Source organism: Hippichthys cyanospilos, chromosome 9 (assembly GCF_059441005.1).
Source record: "Hippichthys cyanospilos isolate Australia breed blue-spotted pipefish chromosome 9, RoL_Hcya_1.0, whole genome shotgun sequence".
NCBI classification, from domain to species: Eukaryota; Metazoa; Chordata; class Actinopteri; order Syngnathiformes; family Syngnathidae; genus Hippichthys; species Hippichthys cyanospilos.
This window is the reverse complement of record NC_142377.1, coordinates 18,639,707-18,657,688: the sequence shown is the minus strand read 5'-3', so window position 1 is coordinate 18,657,688 and position 17,982 is coordinate 18,639,707. Positions and strand designations below refer to the sequence as shown.

General features: G+C 40.4%; 1 protein-coding gene across 2 annotated transcripts in view; it reads right to left on the bottom strand.

Moving 5' to 3' along the window:
- Positions 1-3,959: 3,959 nt before the first annotated feature.
- iars1 (isoleucyl-tRNA synthetase 1) overlaps positions 3,960-17,982 on the bottom strand; it is a 37,764-nt gene continuing 23,741 nt past the window's right edge. For both annotated transcript variants that reach the window (XM_088423709.1, XM_088423710.1), the window contains exons 21-34: positions 17,859-17,950; positions 17,510-17,587; positions 16,936-17,057; positions 16,180-16,282; positions 15,997-16,080; positions 14,589-14,763; positions 11,049-11,161; positions 9,180-9,275; positions 7,398-7,574; positions 6,272-6,392; positions 5,807-5,932; positions 5,581-5,727; positions 4,720-4,872; positions 3,960-4,493 (exon numbers count right to left, since the gene is read on the bottom strand). In XM_088423709.1, coding sequence (XP_088279835.1) covers positions 4,411-4,493; positions 4,720-4,872; positions 5,581-5,727; positions 5,807-5,932; positions 6,272-6,392; positions 7,398-7,574; positions 9,180-9,275; positions 11,049-11,161; positions 14,589-14,763; positions 15,997-16,080; positions 16,180-16,282; positions 16,936-17,057; positions 17,510-17,587; positions 17,859-17,950 — 1,670 coding nt within the window. In that variant the 3' untranslated portion in view covers positions 3,960-4,410. The remainder of the gene's footprint in view (positions 4,494-4,719; positions 4,873-5,580; positions 5,728-5,806; positions 5,933-6,271; positions 6,393-7,397; positions 7,575-9,179; positions 9,276-11,048; positions 11,162-14,588; positions 14,764-15,996; positions 16,081-16,179; positions 16,283-16,935; positions 17,058-17,509; positions 17,588-17,858; positions 17,951-17,982) is intronic.

Here is a 17,982-nt window from a genome sequence, read left to right as displayed (position 1 = left end):
CATTTAATAATTTGTGGTAGTTTTTGTCAAAACATTTGTGCAGTGTGCACACATATGCTAGCCAATGTGCGTTAAGTGTTCTGCAAGTTATTATTTTCTCATGTTCATTTTTATAGACTTTATCTTGTCTAAAAGAAGCATAATTTCCAACATGCATGAATGTACTGACTACTTACATTATTTTAGAGCAGGCGTGTCAAACTAATAATTCTGGTGGGCCACATTGACGTTATTGTTTTTACAAAGTCAAATACTTTTTGAACATGATCATCACATATAGCCTATAGCTAGTTTGGAATTGAGAGGCCAGTTAAACTGTTAAAAAGAGGAATATGTAACAAAAAACATGTGGTTGTTTAAAAGTTGAAGACAACATGCAAATTTGGTATTTTAGCCAGAAACCTGTAGTCATAATCAGCAATTTGCGGGCCACATGAAATGATGAGAAATGGCCTTGATTTTGACACCTGTGTTGTAGAGGAAGACAATTAAGAATGGTTCCATCGCTTCAACGCTTAAAGTTTGACACAAATTGTGATGTATCGGGAATGCCAGACTCTTTAAAGTGGCTTGAAAATAAACTTATTAAAAAAACGGGCAGAAGTGCTTTTAAAAGGGTCACCTAACTATGACGTAGAACCGAACGGCAACCAAATTCGAAACTTTTATATTGTCATATCGTCATGAAACTTGCGACACAAATTTCGTTTGTGCAAGCATGATACTTGTCAAAACGTAACAATGAAGCCACATTAGTACGCATTCGTTCGAAAATGAACTAGCATCGCTTGTCACCTGGAATAGGTGAGCTGTGTGCTTATTTATAATACGCTAGAGGAATAGAATAGCATACCTGCAAAAATGTCCTCATTAGGGAATGACATCGCAAATCATAAAACATCACGTGGTCAACTGACCGCCTCTAATAGGCCGTTTTGTGACATTCCTGTGGGAAAAAACGTTATTGTAACAACTTTTATATGCACTTTTTTTATATATTAATATAACACAATCATACTCGTACTAAAATTGAATACAGACTTTATATCATACCAATTTGATTACACACAATTGGTTTATTTTACAACCATCCTGAAACGTCAAACTGTAGTCCATGATTAAGTGTGTCCTGGGGAAAAAAAATGCAACAGAAAAATACGATGTGACCTTGGCAGAGAACACTAACTTGTTCATGGGTGCAACCCCCTTTTCTCTGCAGCTCAACCCACAAATGTAAGTTCCTTAAACGTGGCACCATTTATTTAATAAGCAAATATGTTTTATGATACACTACCAGACAAAATTTCTCTGTGCTATTAATAAATGTAGAAATTGCAATTCCAGTTTAATTCTCTTTTTCTTCTTAAGATAGGACACACTCACAGGCGGTGACACAGGAGGCAGCGTGGAGGTCTTCCCACGCCCCCACGCCCTTCTGCTTTGACTGAGACATCTCCCACAGGCTGAGCTCGAAATAGACTGCACCCCCAAAACCCTTCATACACACACACACCACACACATACAGTAAAATAGAAGTCATCAAATCCCCTCTTCACCCAAATAAACGCTACTACCTTAGAGCCCAAAAACTAGTTTTAAAAAAACGTGTAGGAAAAACGTGGTTTGTATAACACAACTAAAATTGCCATATTTGAGATTTTAAGTTTCTGTAGGTACCAGAAAATGTATTTTCATGTGTTTTTAATGCTCTGAAAGGAGCATATTATTTTCAAATTAAGAGCAAAGGAAATGGAACATGAAACGGCTTATTACAGAGTGACTCCATTGCAAAATAGTTACCATTACTCTCATAGTTGATTTTTTCATAAAAAATCCCTTGCACTAAAAATTCACAAGGGGTTCATCAATAGAACTTGACTCGAAGGCGAGGTTATTTCAGAGGAACTTGTTTTAATTGTTGGAGGACACAGTCGTGATTTATAAACACACTTGATGAGTCACTTTTCAGAAGAATGAAGGGCTACCATTAATGCTAATGAAACACGCACACGAAAAGGAACTTGGGTGACCCCTCAAATGCTACCTGCTGTGCCTCATACGTGTCAGGAATTTTAAGCCTTAGAAGCTAAAATAACTCCGCAACAATGCATAATTATTTACAGTAACACAAGAAGCCCCCCTGCCTTGAATGAACGGCACATAACACACCAGTAATATATACGGGGTTGATTACGGGGAAATTGGTTCCGAAAAAAGGCTTTTAATATTTCTATACAAATGTACGGTATTTTGTTTGGTAGCTACTCGCTTGGCTGTAGTTCCAACCAGGAACCAGTGAATGAGCCAATTATTCTACCGGTCACAATAGGTTAGTAGCATGAGTCAAAAAATAAACACACAGTAAATGATGAAATTTAAAGTAAATAAATACTGTCAAGATCCAGATATTTTGCAAAAGAACACTGAAATCATTCACTGCCATTGACGGCTAATGACGACAAAGATGCATTCTTACTGGGCTAGCAGTGAACGAGTGAAGTTTGCCGGACTCAGAAATCGAAGCTCCGTTACGAAAAATGTGAGCTTGCAAACATGATTGTGTTGAACATTAAAGATAGCTTTGTATAATGTGGAGTGACTAATGATGCTAAAATGGATGAGCTGGTATTTCACTGGCATCCATCCATCAAGTTCATGCTCAATCGTTTCGCTTTGAAGGTTGAAGCGGGTCAGCACCAAAGAGGGTTGCTCGCTTGCAGATTTCCACTACTGCAACCAATAATGATGATGAATGTCACTATGCGCTTGATTTGCATGCTAATTGTTAGGTTGTAGTCAAGTCGGAGGCAAACGCAGCATCTAATTGAGGGCTAACCTATCAAAGTCGCTCTCATGAATAACACGCAGACTGCTCGCGGTCCTCAAGGTTGGACTTTTTTTTTTATTTGGTCAAATGGGACCTTACGCGCTTTTTTTCGGAGGGCGACAATTGATTTTTGTCAACACCACCAATTTTCGCATCTGTAGTTAAACGTGAGCTCTTTTATTCCAATTTTTAGAGCAATAACCCATGCAGATTGGTGGAAATAAAAAATAAATAATAATAATCTTTACAATGAATTCTATATGGCCCCATTAGTTCAAACACAGTGTTCGGATTAACATTGTGTTTATGGATTTTGTATTAATCTGACAAATGCATATTTTGCCACTTGCTGTTGGTTGAAAATGACTCAGGTTATGACCAATCAGGACTCTCACATTTACTGAGTTTGGCCACGTGACATTTGCAAGCTTATAATGTGACGTCATCTTTAGTCGACAGCAAGTGCAGTACAAGACAAAATGGATGCAATCCTTGAAAAGTTTTATCTTTAACAAAAAATATTGACTAGCTGTACTATTAAAGCCAAAATATTTGGTGGGTACATCATCAATCTCCCTCATGTAGCATTACTTAACTGTCCCGTTGTAGTAGGATAAGAATATTTTGTGATACACTTTGATAAACCAAAACAACAATCACTATAAAAAAATTTCTACCCTACATGACGCATAGCTTACTGATAGTTAATTCATAAGTGAACAGAGAAAATGCATTTGTCATAAATCTTACGCGAAACATTTTCTCAAAAATCTACGACACTATTGACATTTTCTCTCACCACTCTTTACTTGAGGTATTTACGTCACGCTTTTTCCTTTTGTTTTAATCACTGCACTTAATGTTGCATTGCATGTAAGTTGTTATTGTTACCGTGGGGTGGGATGTTTTATTTTTTATTGTCCTACCTCATTACTGCCACTGGAAGCATCTTTAATCCCCTTTGTTGCCTTTAATGGCCGACCTTGCAATTAAAGAAGGTAAAGCGAACAAATGGGACAAAGTGTGTGAGCTGAGCAGATAAACAAAAGAGCAAATGAGGTTAGCCCCGGGGGACCAGACAAGGTTGAAAGAGCAGACTTTAAAAAAAAAAAGAAAAAAAAAAAAAGCTCATTTTCCATCACCGTTGATTTATTCCATTTGACAGCATTTTTCCATAGGTCGACCCGAAAGCTCAGCCGGCTGAAAATTTCATTTCAACTTTCCAAATGAAGACTCCCAAAGCAATGAAAGTTTTATCTGCTCAATTCTAAATGGCGTGTGTCCACAATAAGGCAAATTGGTTTGCCCAATTAAGTGCCACAGCCGTAATGACTCCGGACCCTTACATCTACCTTAAATGAATTTCCAAGAGGAACATCTTGCAAGTTTTTAGTGTTGAATATGTGTGTGTGTGTGTGTGTGGGAGCTGTTCTGTGTTCTAGTTTCATGTCGGTTTGCTTATGGGTCATGCATGACCTCAAGCGTTACACACATGAGCCATACAAGAGGTTTAAAAAATGCAATTGTGGGAGGCTGTACTGTAACAGTGATGACAACTCTTGATGTGCCTTTTTAAAGGGTTTTACGATTCTGCCGTGGTTGGAAGAACTTGTACAAAAAGAGTTCTGGTGTCCAGAGACTTTACTGCTGAATCGGCCGGAAGCTCTGTAAGAGACAAGATGACAACAAGTGGCAGGCTTAACAGATTTTATTGTACCGTCACCACGTTTTTCCATTGCGCACTACCAGCGTGGAACGGAAGAAAAAAGTAAATGAGGATTTGAACGGAAAAACCTGGGGTAGTTTTTTTGTCCTTTTTTTCCCCTCCGTTGTTACAATGAAGTCTCGATGATGAATGAAATCGAATGCTGGAAGCGACCCCTGAACTTACCCTGGTTGAGGTCCTGGTCCAGGTAGAGTTTGAGCCGCCTACCGCGTAGGCCGAAAACCTTGGCGGTCTCTGACAGCAAGCTGGAGTAGTCAAGCCCGTTCTGACCCACTGGGTTGACCAGCAGCAAGGTGCCCACTTGTCCCGTTTTGCACTCTACAGGAGGCGAGCACACACATTGCACTCATTATTATACAATTGAATGTGGTCTAAAAAAAAAAAAAAAATAGGCTGTTAGGATAGAACCAATTACAAAATCAAGGTAGAAAGCACCAAGACAAGGATGAGCATCAAATGCTAATGTTAGCTACACAATTCGATTCCATGACCTCATCGCTATTCATCCCCCACCCAGTTACTGGAAATAGAAACATAGTCAAGTTAGAATGCAGGACCTGAGCTCAGGCTTTCACAACGCCAAGGCTAGTCCTTACAGGAAATGAAGTCTTCTCTTAACCCAAACACCACCACTTTTGTTATGGTGTCACCATAATCAACAAAACCTCAAAGTTCTTAAGTGCTGCAGTGTTGCTTTAATGCTAACACATGCACAACTGGAGCCACGTAATGCATTTATTTACTCTATGCTGCACATGTATCTTTTTATCAAGTAAAATACTGCAGAGTATGTAATGTTTTCTAATAGAAAAACCTGTTTTGAACATGTTGGAGCTATTGGCTTAAGTCCCCATTTTACTCACGTTATGACATCGGTGAGACTTCGATTGTATCAACTGTCAAATCTAACAATTGTTCTAATAGATCTTGCCCAGTTAAATGTTCTTTTGCCCAACTTCTACAGCGATTTTATCAAATCAGCTAGCAGTTCAACTTTTTCTGCTATGTGTGCACGTGTGTTCTTACCAGCGGGCTGTGCGTCACAGAGCATCAGATTCACATAAGGACACACAAGGGCCTTGTCGGAGGAGGTGGGATCGAGGGAAGCTGCGTCTGTCGTTACTGACAAGGTTTTACCGCTCAGGGCCCGCAGGTCCGCTTTACTGGCCAATTCTGCATTGGAGACGAGCACCCCGGTAGACATGAAGAGCGCGCAGAGGAGCAGTTTTTGAATATTTGGACTTGCGCTCACCTTTGCCGTCATTAAAGAGTTTGAGCTTGGCGTCTTTGGTCCCGAAGATACTGCCGCACACAACTTTCAACTTGTCCACGTCTAAACCGTTATCGCCTTTCGGATTCTCCAGCAGCACCACCCCGTCTGCAAAAGACAATCATAAAGGGGTAACTGCCAATGAATAATTCATTTTCCCACTTATAAATCTTACTAAATGCTTCATATAAAGCCCATAAAATCACTACGAGCTGTCTCTTTGGTGTTACTGAAGAAGTTGTGCAGCGTACTCCGCCACATGTAATGCAGTATGTATGCAGCAGTTGCTGTCGCTTTTCTAAGCATTAGCTCTTTCATGACCATTTTTTTTTTTTTTTTAACAATTGTTACTTTGAAAGAGCATGCACAAAAAAACAACCTCGGGCAATGAGTCACATGCTACTTTACCATTTTCTTTACTGTGATTTCTTTCGTTTAAAATTCTACCTTGTTCTTTGCCGTTGACTTTCACACGGAGGTTGACGTAAGCACACGCTGGTCCATTTAAAGCCGCCCGTGGCATCGACGATCCCTTTACAATCGTTAGCTCCAAGTCTGAGCCCTTGAGCTGCACCAAACAGCAGGGAAGGCAGTATAAGTTAAGGGAAAATAAAATACCTTCTGTAACAATTAAATGCAGTTGCTAATACAGGAGACCTCCAAAATTGACCTCCGAATGGTTTTCCTATAAGAAAGACTGTCAGGTGGATGATTGGTTTCGCGCGCAAACTGTCACCATCATCAAACCTATATCAAGTGTATAGGCGTTTTAAGCTTTAAATTAAATTTGAAAAAGATACGCTCAATTGTCAAGTCGGAGAATATTAGCTAACTATTGTAATAAAGCAAACAGAAAAAATGCTCAATTGAAGACAATTTACAGTCTCAAGATATAGGACACAGAAATGTGTTTTCAGAACAAAATTGTCACCTTGCAGTTTCATAAATGAAGGAAATCTTCAATTTAAAATGGAGCCAATGAGTTGGGCTCAATTAATGAATTGTCTGGTTATAGCCCTTGAATCTTTGCTTAGAAATAAATCTTGACAATTGGCTGATATTTACCAACCGTTTTACCTTTATGTACTCTCACCATTTCCCATGTATAATGGTGACAATGTAAAAACTATAGCAAAACAGAAGAAATTCTTTCTTTGAAACTTCTTCATATTTTATTACGTTCATATCCGTAAATAATATATTTGTTGCGGGTTAAGTGTGTTTCAGATTTCCCATATAGAGTTAGCGTTAGTGCGCCAGTGTATCATTGAATGCGCTCACAAATGTTTTTTTCTTTTTCATCATGGAGCATCTTGAGTTAATTTTTGCCACAAAAACTCAGTGTTGCGCACCATCCGTGTTTCACCAAGTTTATGATTGTGTGTATATGCCAAAAGACCAATGAATGATCAAGCAATTAATTAACAAGTCAAATAAAAAAACCTTTCGGTGTTCTCTAAACGGTGCATTCAGTGTCCATACATTGCCACTCTTAATTGAATCAGCTGGAGACATCATAACCTTTATATGATCCTCTCCGTTTTAGTTGGACTGATGCTTTACAAACTCGTACCTGTGTCTTTTCCTGGATGATGACGGCGGCCCCCTTGGGGACAGGATAAGGCAGAAGCGGCGCCTTCGTCGTCGCCAGGATGAAGTCCGTGTGAGCTTGGATCACCGAACTCAAGTACTCCCCGTTTGGCTGACAGCTGTAGTACACTGTGATCTCATCTGATGGCACCAAATGGCCCTGAAAAGAAACATGGACATGAACACACATAATACCTCAAGGATATTCAACCGTTTAATATTCTTGATTCGGAAAAGAAAAATGTTCGGGAGGATGGAGTTATTTTCTAAAAAAAAAAAAACATTAAATCTGTGGGGAAGAGTTTACCTATGAAGGACCGCAGAGAGGATGGGATTAACATCACAGGAGGATGACATGAAAGAGGGTGGGATTAGAAAATAAAGACAAAAAAACGGATGGAAGTGGTTAGTGCAGCATTTCAGCACTTGCAGTCTTCCGCTAACCTTGACACCTTCTAAAGCACTGATTTCATCCTAATCGCACTGCTGTGCGCTCATTGCATGTGTGGACAGATGCAATTTCATGACTGTAGCGCACACACACACACACTGCAACGTACAGCTCAAGGGCAGAGGAATAAAGTTAGCGAGATACAGAGCAGTGCTCAATCAATGAACGAAGGTTTATAGGCTCTTGCTGCCAAGTCAAGGTAGTGACCCTCTGCTGATGGGGCTACCACGCTGATTGTGTTTGTGTGTGAATTGATAAAAACTGAGAAACTCCAGTTAAATGTGAATCCTGATAAAGAATGGTTTGACCTACTGCCACAAGAGCACAAACAAACAAAAACACCCACACTGAGCAAAAGTACGAACGAACATTGGATAAATTAATTCCCATCCCCGGGGTGGAAAATTCCTCACAGATCTTGGGGGGTGGGTGTTTTTGAAATAAGAGTTGGAATGCGGCCTGGCTGGGGTCCAGCCAGCGGCGCCACCGCTACTACCGCGCGCACCGATGGAAAAAACTTGTTTGTTTCTGGAGAAAACAAGAGGCTGCCGGCTAATCCGTCTTTACTCCCCGGTCGCACTTCAAAGCTCCAACGCTCGAATCTGAAAGGGGCCAGAGCGTAATTAAGCCGCCATTAATCCCGCCTTATGATGGAGAAATGTCTGACTGGGACGCTGCAATGGAAAGATTTCGCAAATTAGCATGAGAGTGTTACTAAAATGAAATGAGAAGGCAAAGGATAAGGGCCATCACGACGGAAGACTTTTTATGGTTAATGCGGAATAGAAATTGTCAGGCTGAAATTTAAGAAAAAAAATCCGCTCCATTACCCAACCGATTGGGTGTTAAATTACAATAACATGTCAAAATTATGCTTTCGAACCCTACATTCGACAGTCATTTCATTAGGTACACCTACTAAGTGTTGAAGGCGTGACAAAGTAAATATGGGCTAATTTGCGGGTCTTCACTGATTTTATGAAAAAGCAGCCATGAAAACCAGTTCAAGCAACACCCTGAAATTTAATAAGCATATCAATCATGTGTTACTTAAACACTTGTAAACTACTACTACTATTAAAATAAATTTTAAAAAATGGCTGCACTCTGACAGAAAATCGGCCACTTGTGTTCATCACGACAGGACGCCCAAAAATCTTTGAGCTGCACAGCTAACATTTTGTCTGCAGGTTTCACATTTTGCAGGTGTTCATAAAGTTGTGTGTGTTTATTATGTTTCAGTAAAAAGCAAATGGGGAGATTGCTGATTTGTCACCAGGGGATTGGGTTGTCCAGAAAAAGATGTGCCCCCACCTTCTTGCGTAGTTTCTGAATGCGGTTGATGACCTCTCTGGCCACGCCCTCATCCACCATGGACTGGTCCGGAGAGACATCTAACAGTACCAGCACCTACAGCACAGATAAGAGCCCAATACATTATCCACAGCCAAGCTTGAATGAGAGTTGGAATGAGCGGCTGCTACTGCAACTACTCATCATTTATCTTCTATGCATATCAATTTTTAGATAACAAAATTTGCCGATGCTGGTTAGAAACCGCAATTAGCACACTAGCAATTATCGTTCAAGATCAAAACTAACTACCATTCAGTTTACACGACGATTTATTTATTTACATTACATTTGTAGAAATTAAGGTCGTTAAAGAGGGTATTTACAAATATTACTAAGCCAAATTTAATCATGCAAGATACATATGAAAAGCCTAAGACCGTTCATTCACCAAATACGACTATTACATGTTTTTTGGTCACACCATTAATCCAAAACATAACCAAATTACATAATACAGTTGGCCAAAAAGTATAAAACATGACACAAGAAAGACAATGTTTATTATGGAACATAATAACTTTACAAATACATTATGAAAACAGGTCAGGTCTGTTATCTTACATGTTATGATTGCACTGAACAGTATATCTGCAGAAGCGTGGGGGAACGGGGGTGCATGTAAGTGACACGCAGCCAAGAGCGTGGCAGACAGATGGGAGACTGACAGGCAGTGCAAGAGAGCGAGAATGGCAGCGAATGAAAAACGCCGGCTCGGTAAACTGGTATTAAGGTGCAGCCGTGCGCTGTGCGTACGCTCGGCGGAGCACTGATTAGTGATGGCCTGTGGGAAAGCCAGACGAGCTGGTCTCCACTTAGCTGAGAGATGATTTCCCAGCAATGCACTCATGGAGAAGATTGTTAGTGCAGCGAAGCTCTCATTTTGTTCACCACTCAACGCAAGCTCCAGTGTGTACAGTAGATGTGCAACATGACGAGTGTGTCACTAACATGTGCTAATATGTCAAAATCTTCGCCATCTGTCTAGCATTGGCTTGTTAAGACCGAGTGGAATCCAGCAGAGGATCGCAAAGCAAATTTTACAACACATACCAGAGATGAGCATAGTAATAGATTAATGAATTCATCCATTTTCTCTCCTGATTATTCCAATTAAGGGGATTCCGCTTTTGAGGGAAAAAAAAACTGTGTTATTCATTGCAAATGTGTTATTTTTCTCAAAAGGGATCAAATAAATTTACTAACATGATCTGTAAAAAAAAAAAAAAAAAAAATGATCAAGATATTTGTTTCTTACCCTGGAGACCCTCTTATTAGTTCACACATCACAAAAACTATTTCAAGCCAATTGCAGGACTAGTTGCCAAGGCTCTTTATGACTTAGTTTACCAAACATTAACTCATATATATACAATGGGCCCCGTATTACGACAACAATCCGTTCTGCGATTGGGATCGTAAGGCAAATTCGTCGCATGACGGGCAATCCAAACCTATGTTACATAGCAATAGCAGACCAATAGCAGACCAGCATTGTAGTCGCGCGTTGCATGGAAGCAGTTAGACGGCAATAGTAAATAAGTGCAATTACCTAAAAACGCGAGCAGATAGAGGCAAAACAACACAAATACAGCCAAGCCCCTAGGGTCATGACAGTTATTTTGGTCGCATAACCGGGAAAATGTCAACAAGACGGGACGAAAAAACTCAGCGTTCCACTTCACAACATGAACATGACGTAAATCAGGGACGTTGTAACATGGGGGTCCACTGGATATACATACATATATTATATCAATACATTATACACACCATTACTTGGTGTCATGTCATAGTTTACTAGAGACACATAGGAAGATAGCTGCTCACCTGTGAGTCCGAGTGGGCTTCATACTGCGCGGCTGAGTCAGAGCCCTGATTGAACGTGTACATAAGCCTCAGATCTTCCTCGTGAAGCTCGTGGCCATCCACCATGATGGAACCTGAAATGCAACCACCAGAAACATGTCAGCTGGCTCAGGACATGTACGTCAGCCTCATCATTAACCAACGGGATTTGTATTGTCTCTAAACTGTAAATGAAGTAGCGAATCAAAGCATAATTGATCGACAGTCATTAGAGCAGTCAACAAAAGGCAATGAGTTCCCCTTCTGGGCTTGGGAAATTCTTACTCAATACTAAGTTAATGCGCTCCAGAGCCAATTATGAAGCCTGCAATAGCACACCATTGTTAGGTGATGTGATTTTGCCAAGCACAAGCTCTCAGCTGTTTTGCATGTGATTACATTCTTTTCACTTGTCAAAATATCCTCTGGCTTACGAACAAAAACAGAAAGAAATATTAATATTGCGACAGAGTGTTTGTGAATGTGTGGATATCCAATAAAATTTGAAATGAAGTGAACATACACAGCCTTTGAAAAAAAAATCTTTTGTTACGGTCTTGTCCATGCGAGTCCTGAATCACTCCACTTTACACTGTACACACACTTTATAATATTTAAAAGGATACATTTGCTCAGAGTGTAGCAATCAGACGAATGATTTTTCATTTTCATGTTATTTTCATTTTCTACAGTACTATCACTCGTACAGTGATAAGTGGTGAAGAAATAGCTAATTCCTGCTTTAAATGCTCATTGAAGTGCAGTGTCATTAGTTTTGCTGGCATGGCAAATTTGAACGGCATTTTCTGTTTGCCTTCCTAATCACAATACAACTGACTTAGGAGGCTCTGTTATTTTGCCAAAAATCTGCATCTTGAGTTTTCCTTTACAATATTAAAAAGTGTATTCATGTGTGAAATGGAAGAATAAAAAAAAAGACATTTTTCTTTAGAATTGAACCTGGTAAATAAAAGAAGACCAATTTACTACTTGATGTTCAATGTGAAAACTTCTGTTTTGCAGACTTGAGTGGTTGTGGTGGTGGGATGCTATACAATTTACTTTCGCCCTTCCTTTTTTTTTTTTATAGAAACTTGCCACAAGTATCCGAGTAGCATACCAAAGAGGGCTCTCCAAAGGTTTTGACAAAAACTGGGAAGAATACCACCCTAAAAGATGGACGCTTTTGGCTGTTTTTATTTAGCATAAGTAGCTTGAATAGCATAAATAGGGTTCCAGTTACAACATTTTCAATCACTCAGAATGAAATATTCTCCTACTTTGGGGTTTACATTGGCCTTCGTTTCCTTGGAGAAATTCCTGAAAAAAGACAAGTCTCCTGGCTGCATCCACACGAGTTGTCAAACAATGTGGCCAAGCAGCTCTTCTCTGGTTTGAAGTCTGCCAGGGGCACCAATTAACCAGCCCTATGTTCTCACGGAAAAAAAAAAACTTGACCACGTCCTCCTCTTCACTCCTGGAAGCCCCGAGGCAAGAGGAGTGGAGGAAGTCACTCCTCTTCCTGTCTAATCCTTCATCTCTCTCTCTCTTCAATTTCCTACTTTTACTTGCAATCTACCTCTTAGGTACCCACATCAAAATGGCAGCATCAAAGTTAAAGAAAAAGAACAAAAGCAGAGCCGACCAAGTGATCTCAGTCAAATATTTCAAAAGCGAGGGTGAGAAATATGCTAGCTGAGAACCAAAATGCTAACAATATGCAACTGATATTATGGTTCAAACTTAAACTATTGACACTAATGTTTGAAAGGCCCCACTGCCATTATCTCACACCCAGACAAACATACAATGGTATTTTCTATCAATTTTATGCCGTCCCCAACCACCGGGCCACACCCGAAAAAAAATGTATTTCTGTTTTATGTATTATCTAAGCCTGAAAGATATTTCCATCCATTTTGAAAAAAACAAAACAAAACTCTTATTTTGAAAACTGACAGGATTCTCTTCCATTCGTTTCGGTCACTTAAAAGCTCAAATTTTACCCACACAGTAAAGGAAAATGAGTCAGACGTCTTTTGAAAATGTATTTGGGAAGGGCAAAAGACCAAGCGAAGAGAAGAGTCTACAACTTCAAAGAAAAAGCTTTTAAAAGGCTCCTTTGAAGGAGCCACACTTGAAATCATCACGATATGGAGTAAGAGGGCGACTTTCTCGCCAAACCAGGAGACTGCGAATGACGGCGGCTTCGGTGTCATTGTCTCCCATTTCTCCTAAATGGGTCCGGCTTGTTGCAGAAAACCAACCTAAGGGCTCCCTTTAATACCATAGCATTAATGGCGTGTTCAAATTCTATGTGCATTTTAGCTCTGTGTTGTATCTGTGTATTATTTTGAAGGAATGTTCACCCACTAACACATCTTGGTCTGCGGTAAAACTGTCAACCATTGACCGGTCTGCGGTTATAAAAATGTAGGTATCCACTGCCTTAAAGGTTAAGTAGACAGTTCTATGTGCCCAATTAGTAGAAACAGCCTTTTGATTCATATTGCATATGTGAAATATGAATTTAGTAGGAAAATACACCCGTTGTGATCCACCTCAGACAGCTGCCATTTTGTTGCTTAAAACTACTCATTATTTGGTGTCTGACCAGTTTTCCGAGTTTGGTTATGTGACGTATGTGACTGAGCAACGACTGGTCGTTTCTTGAGAAACTGATGCCATGTTCGGTCAGCGGGAAATGGCATTTTGCAAGTGGCAAAATGGCACCGCTCCACACAATAATGTAAAAAATATTTTTTACTTTGATTTCCCCATTAAAAGTATTCAGCACATGTTCCATAACGTGTAAAATATTTTCGACCAATCTTATGTTGCTACATAAAAACCTCCGTAGTTCTTGTTAGGCAATGTGGCGGTTCACTTTTGCTCTTTTAGCCTCCCCTGCATCACTTTGATTTTTCTGATGTAACCTTCAAAGGCATACACCACACCACTCCTGTCTGCTCCTGACTGAAAAGTGTGTTTCCTTATTTGAGGTCTTTTCACTGGAACTGCCACACACAAGCAAACGATGCAAAAATTAATCAGCCATTTATAAGACACATACAAAATTCCTGTAAGTCTTGTTGAAATATTGAGTGTATTTTCCTCACTCAAATGCATTGCGATCAGTTAACTTGTCACTCGAAGCCACACTTTTCATCATCTGCCTCTCCTCATTCCATCAGCCAAGCCCCCCGCCAAACCGAACTAGACTTCAAAGTGATTGGCAAAGTTAAGTTCCCACAGTCCGGATGACCTCGGCAGCATCTTTCCCATGAGACCTCGGAGCTATGCGCCTTCCTATTCGTCTAATTGGAGAGACAAAATACCTTGTGCTGCTTTAGGCTACTTTGTCGTGGCATGGCTTTGGTGGTTCAGATATGGCTTTCAAACCTTGAGATGGAAACTGATTCATTGTCAAATCATTTTCTGATTTAAGAGAAATTCAAGAGAAATGACCCTCATCACAGTCTATTTTACCATTAACTTAATTACCATCTTAAAGGGCCTTACCTTTCTTCTGGAAGGCCTCAAGCTGTTCACTGCTAAGCTCCTTGATGGCAGCCGTGATGGCTTTGAACGCCCCCTTCAGCCTCTTGCCCAGCACCATGTGGTCAGGCTCGGCCCGCAGACGGATGCCGTACTTGTCTTTGTCTGTCGAAATGGTCAGATGGCGTACGTTGAGCTCCTGGAAGAGAGTGAGAAAAAAAATCAAACGATGGAGAAGTCGCTTGGTGCCGCGTGGCTGATTAATGGGTCGAGCAACTCATACAAGCACGGTTGGCTGATGAACCTTGCACAAATAACTGACTGCAACCTTGTGTTATTATTGGAAAACAAGATTACGTACACTGTTACATTGGTGACGTTATAACCCCAGTCACTTGTCGTTCAAATGTCAAACCACAAAAAAAAAGAATACTTGCTGAACCCCGCACTTTGCAAGATGCTCAATGGCATTCCGACGTGTCGCTTATTGTGTGGCAAACCTAAAAAGCCGAACTCTAGACTGAATAAACAAGCATTATGCAAGCCAGCAATTTCAAACTTAATCGCTCTGGGAGACAGTCTAAAAAACAAATCAAGAAGTTCACGCTGGAGAATCATCCTGTCACAGAGCGAGTGCACCGTGAAATCAGGCAGTCACTGAGTTAGCCCATTTCTAGGTCCCCAGTGAGTCTGGCAGCCTTTCTCTGCCAATTCTATACGTTCGATTCTCCCTCGTCTAAAAGGGGGAAATACGTGACATAGTCATATGTTATTAGGCAGATATTGGTCACACTCCCTTGATACCAGGGCGCTCCTCTTGATCGTGCTGCAAAGTGGCTGAGACAGACATTTCACACAGATGACTTGCTGATATGCTACTTTCGACTGAATGATGGAGCTATGGGTTTGAATGGATTCTTTATATGTGGATTTCATTTAATACCGTTGCCAGTAGAGAGCTGAAAAGATGGGAGGTCATGCACCGCAGCGACGTGTGCCGATTGTTCTCATTCGTTGTAAAGTTCAGGCCATTTGTTAAAGAAGTCTTCTCAGCTGCTTAAGCACTGAGATGTGAGAAAGTCGAAGCTTTGGCACTCTTTGTGCCCAGCAGCAGAGAATCTGACAAAGGCAAACAGTAATTTGACCTACGCAATAAGGATGAATTTCATGCCTACCTTCTGAATACTATGGGGCTTCCTAATATTATGGGCTACCAAGTAATTTTGTGAATTTCCTAAGAATCTTCGGAATATTTTGGACTTTCTTAAAGGTTTGCATGTATAATAAATATTTTCCTGAAAAGTTTTGGCCTTAATCAAATTCTTCCCACAAATGTTGCTAATGTGTTGAGCATTGTAAGAGATTGTTCATGTGTTTTATTGGGATTCATCATTACTCATTGATCACTCACGTGATGTATGAATTGACTTACTTCCAGGATGTATTTCTGAAGCGACTGGATGTCTTTCAGAGCATCTGGATCCTGGTGAATGACGACCACCTCTTTCAGTGGATACTGAGGCACATGACAGTCATTGCAGTCAATCAAATGTTCATAGTGCAGTAGTCATACACGCGAATGTTGGCGCTGCACGGGACAAAATGGATGTTTTACCTTCACCGGCAGTGTCTTTCTGTCACGGATGACCCGCCCTAGCTCGATCACTGACTGCATCTGGGAGACGGCGTTCTCGATGCGCTTGTCAATCACATTTTCCCTGCGAAAAAAAAAAAAGGCAGACGCGAATGAGTTTAGTGCATCCGCCATTTGAGCGATGTGGCTTCACAGTTTGAGTCGATAAATAACCAATTGACTCAGACGATCGCTCGATCTGTTCATTTTAAACTATGTCTCTGAGGTATGCGTTTCATCAAAGTACATTTGACAGAAAGACTCTCTTCCAGATGAAGGGTGATGTGGGCGTATATGGGCCCATCTCAGGATAATGAAGACCAGAGGCGACACAAAGCACTAAAAGTGGTTGGCAGTGAGTTTTAAGGGGTCTCATTTGACTGCTGCAGGGTGGGATGAGTAGTTCAATGGAAAGTGAAAATTATATGATGCATTACACAAGATATTTTACTTTCCAATGGTAGTAATAATACTAAACTTATCATATTAGAAGTAGAAATACTAGTTTGAGTAGTACCTAGTACATTTTTGGTTTATTTAAAAACGGGGTGCCAAACATACGGCCCGTGAGCCGAATTTGCACTGCCTAATGGCTCAGCTTGCAAATGTTAAAGTTTTAACTGGTACAGTATGTTGATGAAATATCTGGAGGACAGACAAGCTACCATTGCAGTTTTTTGTTTAATTGAAAACTGCACACTCAACTTCTTTTTGTTTAATGAAGAGATTTTCCCACACCTGACTTGGGGTAGCATGAGATAATGGATGCTGCCAGTGTCTTTCTCTTCCAGAGAGGCAAGGTCGAGGAGGTTACGCAGGTTTTGGTACATCATCTCTGTGATGAAGGGTGTGAAGGGAGCCTGGGGGCAAAGGAGGAGAAACGAAGAGCAATTTTAGTAAAAATGAGAGAAAGATTATTTGATGCTGTGCAACTGTGGTTCATTTGCATTTCCCAACGCAGAGGTCCAAAAGTCAAAAGCAGCTTTAAATATTTTTTTTTTGAAGAGAGGAGAAAATCCAACACGTTTTTTTTATTCCAGAAATTCTATGAGCAAAGGTTCAGACAGAGTTGTGCCAGCAGCACACTTGAAGCATGCTGATGAATTTGTAAAGCTCACAAATGATCTGTATTGATCTAGATTAGGCTAGTTCTGATTGCTCACGTGTTATTATCCATAGCGTTGAAAACACATCAAGCACGTGCATTTTCCATCCTCATATGATTAGTGTGTCACACAAAACACCCTTAACAAAAGATATTTTTCTCTTACTCTTATCTAGTCACGCTTTTACACAAGCTGTTATGACTCACCATCAGCCTGCACATGGAGAACAGAACACTGAAGAGGGTTTCCAGCGCCCACAGACAGTCCTCTGTACCACTCTCGCCCTACAAAGTTCACACGTCAATACAATTCACCCATGGAGCACTGAATAAGACAGAAGTGCCCAAACACACAGCAGTTCAACTCTACCAGTACAGTAGACAAAATTGTCAACAAAAAAATGAAAGCATTATCCAAGTGTTTATGTATGTTCTTGACTACTTGTTCTAAATGTCTAATATAGTATGTAATAATCAGTTGAAAAGTAATTGAAATTTCTCAAAATATCATGCAAATTGGCATACTACTGGTAAGATACAACAATGATCTACTCACCTTTAGACGCCGTCTGTTGGTACGAACATACCAGTTGGTGAGCATGTCCACAAATTTGACCAGACGAGGCACCACGGTGTACAGGCGGTACGCTGCATAACAGACAGCCTTTAGCACTTTCACA